The 5,223-nt window shown below is 35.4% G+C and overlaps 1 protein-coding gene and 1 long non-coding RNA gene across 3 annotated transcripts; both read left to right on the top strand.

Annotated features, from left to right (window-relative positions):
- On the top strand, nt 419-1,889 carry LOC109841610 (B3 domain-containing protein Os05g0481400-like). Its single transcript, XM_020410564.1, has 3 exons — nt 419-512; nt 613-819; nt 1,707-1,889. Exons 1-3 carry the CDS (start codon nt 477-479, stop codon nt 1,887-1,889), a joined length of 426 nt encoding a protein of 141 aa, XP_020266153.1. The 5' UTR covers nt 419-476.
- LOC109843995 lies at nt 2,664-3,607 on the top strand. 2 transcript variants are annotated; one of them, XR_002247854.1, is made up of 5 exons: nt 2,664-2,789; nt 2,874-2,997; nt 3,117-3,180; nt 3,271-3,368; nt 3,516-3,607. It is a non-coding gene; the product is annotated as an uncharacterized LOC109843995 (long non-coding RNA). The 2 variants fall into 2 exon arrangements; XR_002247853.1 differs by having other exon boundaries at nt 3,088-3,180.

The raw sequence follows: 5,223 nt of genomic DNA, 5'->3' as shown, positions 1-5,223 counted from the left end.
GTGTTGAGCATATCTTTATTGTTTGTTTGAAGAAATGTTAAGTTTGATGCATATGTGGCACGATGAAAATATAGTAACTGCAGGACATGGATATGAGGAATATGCAGAAAGTTTAATGTTGGAATCATGTGCTGTCCAGATGGTATTTCATGTTAACAGTGGCCAACATATGTAGGAAGATTTATGTTGTAATTTTTTATGACGGATATTACGCTATCTTGATTTATGTTTTAATCTTGCTGATTTTCTTTTGTTCCTATTCACAATTCTTCATGTGTATTTAGATTTCATTGGCTGGCCCTAATGCAGTCATTGGAAGAGCATTTGTAGTTCATGAGCTGGAGGATGACCTGGGTAAAGGTGAGCTTTGTGTTCCTATGTTTTTATTTTCTGAAGATCAAAAGATTGTTGCATTAAAGAGAGCAGAGGAACTTCAAAGAGATTTAACATCCCACTATCCTTCATTCATTAAGCCTATGGTTCGATCACATGTATCTGGTGGTTTTTGGCTTGTAAGTTAAAAATCACTCCTACCACTAAATTGAGTCTCGAGCTATCAAGTGAAATCAATGTCACTTGTTCCTGAAGTGTTTGTATTTTATTATCATTAAGGGACTTCCGACAAAGTTTTGCAAAGAAAACTTTTCTCCTAATGAGCTGAGAGTGATTCTAGAAGATGAGAAGGGTAAGGAACATGATGTCCTGTACCTTGGGAGGAAGAATGGTCTTAGTGGTGGATGGAGAGGCTTTGCAATAGATCATAATTTAGAAGATGAGGATGTCTTAGTATTTGAACTAAGCGAGCCGACAAGATTTAAGGTAATATTGAATTTCACTTTTTTTAAGTGCCTAGTGCCTACTATGGTAAACCTTACTCTCCATGATGTGCTACCTTCCGTTATGATTTTAGTCGTTTGCATCAAATAGTTATTTTTCGTAGTGCAGATTCTTTTCTTCACGGGTTACTTGATTTTGTTTTGACTTTTGTTCCTGTAGATTAATTGTATTGATAGTCTATAGTTATGTATTTTGGTTCTAAAACTATCCATAAGTACTATGAAACGACAATGTATTGAAATATTGAAATTTAGGGAGAGAAATCTAGTCCAGTAATGACAATTAGCAGATTTCCTGGGCCTCCATACATATAACTGATGTACATGGTGATCATAAGTTCATAACAATTGTCATATGTGATGTTTCAATCCCAGGTCGTGTGTTTTCCTCAAATAGTTGTATATGTTTTAATCACTTTGCATGGAGCTCAACATGTTGCCTTTATTCTACTGAAATAAACTTATTTTGACCACCTTATGGATGTTCATAGTAAAGATCTCTTTTTCCCCTTGATGAGATGGCTGGTGGATCTCCAAAATCAATTTGATCATGTAGTAATATTATAGTGATCATCCATCATAATGACCTTCACAAATCTCAGGACATCTTCAATACCCTTTATCCGAGCTTTTGCTTTCTCATAACAAACATCTTTTGAACTCTGAATGTTGCTTGATTCATAGAAGGATTACCTGAGTCATAGATAAACCCGAGTTCAAATGTATCAAACGTTAGCTCACCGTTTGCAACGGACACACAAGACATTAGTAACTTCCCCGGTCGAACTTCAGTCAGTCGTTTGTGTAAGTAGTTGTATGTCATTAATGATGTTCCATACCCTAACATATTCCTTTCTTACATCACGTCAGGTACGCATTATAAAGGCGATTGAGGGAGAATCACCTAAAACCGACAAACTTGCAGATTGTGCCGCTGCACTTTCCAAGACTAAAGGATCGAGTGGAACGAAGGAGGAAATTCAGGCAGTTTCGAAGAAACGATCCCTCAAAACTGGCTCCGCGAAGGAAGCGCTAAAGGCAACAAAATGCTGACGTAGATAGAGTAGTACCTCAGTGTGTTTGCTTATGGTCTGGCCGTTTTTGTTATTATCTTTTTTGTGGTCTGATCAGTTCTAGTATTGAAAACTGGTAAGCATCCATGCAGCAGTTATTATCTTTTTTGTGGTCTGATCAGTTCTAGTATTGAAAACTGGTAAGCATCCATGCAGCAGGAAGTGCTTATATAGTGAAAAGGATGTTGACAGGTAACACTGTTTCTGCTGGCACTTGCTATTTAATGCTGCTTCATTTTAAAGTTATTTTCAATCAATTAGTTTGAAATGAATGAAACTGATGATTTTTGGGTAATGTTAAAGAATCTGTGTTTTGTACTACTAGCAGATTATTTGATGGATTTATTTGATGATTGAGCAAATTGTGGGTAATAACCCCTCCCATCTATACTTTTAGTAGCACTTATTAAGTCTCAAATTATTTAAAAGCACTAACACTTCTCGATTTACGAGGTACAAAGTGGGTATCTGTGATTTACACTGATCAGCCAGTGGTAAATACCATAGCTGAAGAGCAAGGTGATAATGTGATGTCAGATATTAATCAGGAGCCTCCTTCAGGTATACAAAACATTATATACATATATTTTGAGAATTAAACATACGTATGTGTTATGTTCTTAATAAAAATTATGTCAAAGGTACAACCAAAAAGGTGCGAGGGAAGACAAGAGGAGTGAATGCAGATAAGGTGTTTTTCCAATTGAATTCTAAAATACCTGTGACTTTGACTGAAGAAAATGGTAGACCGACAGGCCCTTATGCTGAGATGTTTGCAAATGAAATTGGTTACACAATTCAAAACTACGTCCCACTGAATGTGGAAAAATGGAAGAAGATTGAAAAAGCAGATGTGGAGAACTTGATCAAAAGAACCCAAGTTAGTGATTTGTTTTGCTATAGGCATTATATTGGTTGCTTTGATTTGTTATATTTAGTTTGACATGAAATTATACCTGTGCAGAATAAGTTTGAATTTGACATGTCGCTCCCTTGGGTCCAGAGATATGTAATCATAACATGAAGCTGTCAAGACTCAGGAAGAATGGGAGTTTCTTTGCACTCATTTTTCTAGTGAAAAGTTTAAGGTATAATATCTTTTTTTATTTTTCTCCACTCATTACATTTTTTCTTTTTTTCATTTACCTCTTTCTAATTGTATGTCTTAATAATTTTAGATTCGCTCAAAGAAGAATGTTCTTAATAGGTCAAAGTTGACATATCACCACAAAGCTGGGTCAAAATCATTTATGTCACACCAAAAGCAAATTGTAAGATACTTTTTAGTTTTGCTTATAAATTTGTAACTTAATTGTGTACATATATATATGCTGAAAAAGAAAATTTGTTTGATGCAATAGGCAGCACAGACTGGAGAGATGCAAGGTTCAATTGATCGTTTTGAAACAGAGTATAGAAGCACAAAAAAATGATGGGACTTGGGAGAAAAGAAAAATGGGTAAGTAACGTGTCAATGATACATGGTTTTATAATATTTTAAGAATATAGGTGAAGCTGATATTACTGTTCTAAAGAGGATTATATTGATTAGGTTGTAATTGAGAAGTTGCATATGATTAAACTGGATATATTTTTTTATTTATAGGATCAAATGATAAAGATGCGAGCAAATACCGCTCAACCTGATGGAACTCGAACAATGACAGAGGAGGAAATTTGTGCAAAAGTTTTCAGTCAAATCAGGCTACATTAAGGGCTGTAGTTTTGGTCCTAGACCATTACCATTAAGGTTCTCTCGTTCTTCGATGAATGAAATATCTAAAAGAATAAAGAGTTGTAAGAACAGCTTCAAGAGACCCAACAACTTGTAGGAACTCAACAACAAAATATCGATGCGCAAAATGAGGCAATCCAAAGATTAGAGGAGCAAGCCAAAAAGTTTGAGGAGTTTATGACTAATTTTTCCAGGAACATCCATCAGCTTAGTATTCTTAGTGAACTTAAACTTGGAGAAATATTTCTTTGATCCTGTTGCATTTGTTATTTTTTTAGGCTAGCATTGTTACTTATGGTAGAAACTTGCTTGTTTTATTTATTTTAATTGTTTTGATGTACTGTGGTGACAATTGATGACAATTATTTATATTTTGAACGTTTTTCTCGTAATAGCATTATTATTGATGAAATAAAATTTTCTCATTATAAGTTTTTTCGCTATATATTTAGGTCGATGAAAGTTATATTTCCTCATTATAGAGTATATTGCTTACGTCGACAAAAACATATTTCCTCGCTATAGTGAAACAACCTAGAACGGCAAAAGTAATTTTCCTCGTTGTAGACCATATAACCTATATCGACAAATATAAATTTCCTCGTAATTGAATTTCTTTGGCGAGGAATATGAGGTACAACTTACAACGACAAATTTAAATGTCCTCGTCTTTGAGTCCCTTTACTAAGGAACTGTTTCCATGAGAAAAAGATACACATAATGAAGAAAATAAATTTCCTCATTACATATAATGAAGAAAATCAATTTCCTCGTTAAAGATTTTACCTTTGGTGAGGAACAGTTTCCTCGCTGAAAGATACATACAACGACGAAAATAGTTTTTTTAGAACTTTTATTATATATAAATTAAATATTATTCACGTATCATTGGCCCTGAATCTGTAGTTTAGCGATGAAAAATGTATGAGATTAGGAGAGGAAAAATATCGAGGCTAAAGAGTAACAACGAGAAAAGAATGTATTCATCGCAAAAATGATTTCGCGAGAAATTATAATATTCCTCGCAGAAACTTTTCTTGACCACCCTATCGCGAGGAAATTGTGACCAAAGTTTTTTCCTCGCCAACACACTACGACGAGGAAATCTCGACTTTTAACGACAAAATTGTTCCTCGCGGATTAGTTTTTCTGTTGTAGTGATATCTATATCCGCAACCCTCATATCCGTTACCGAATCCGTATCCGAAAAAAATCCAAAACCATATCCGTATTCGTTACCGTATCCGCCCGGTTTTAAAATTAGCATACCATATCCGCATCCGTTCGGATACAGATGCGGATCGATTCGGATATATCCGAACCGTTTGGCACCCCTATTAAAGAATCACCAAAATCCAAACAAGTCTGGGTGCCAAAGGCCAAAGCAGGGCCTAAAACGGCACCGAAAATAGCCAAGACACATCCACTTAGGGAGAGACACCAGTCATGTCTCTCACCGAATTCCGACTCTAAGGCGGCTTTCAAGCCTCCGTCAGCCTCTGATCCCTCTCCTCTTGTTCTCGTACCTCCGGTGCAACCCTACGGCAACATGGATCTCTTTAAACTCAAAATTACATTT

Source organism: Asparagus officinalis, chromosome 5 (genome assembly GCF_001876935.1).
Source record: "Asparagus officinalis chromosome 5, Aspof.V1, whole genome shotgun sequence".
In the NCBI taxonomy this organism is placed as follows: Eukaryota; Viridiplantae; Streptophyta; class Magnoliopsida; order Asparagales; family Asparagaceae; genus Asparagus; species Asparagus officinalis.
Note: the sequence above shows the minus strand (reverse complement) of the source record. Positions and strands in the feature narration are given on the sequence as shown.

What these genes read in the sequence shown, in the direction of transcription:
- LOC109841610 (XM_020410564.1), top strand. Translation starts at nt 477, where the DNA reads ATGGTTCGATCACATGTATCTGGTGGTTTTTGGCTT. An exon ending in TATCTGGTGGTTTTTGGCTT is followed by an intron (nt 513 to 612) that starts GTAAGTTAAAAA and finishes ATTATCATTAAG; the next exon opens with GGACTTCCGACAAAGTTTTG. An exon ending in GCGAGCCGACAAGATTTAAG is followed by an intron (nt 820 to 1,706) that starts GTAATATTGAAT and finishes ACATCACGTCAG; the next exon opens with GTACGCATTATAAAGGCGAT.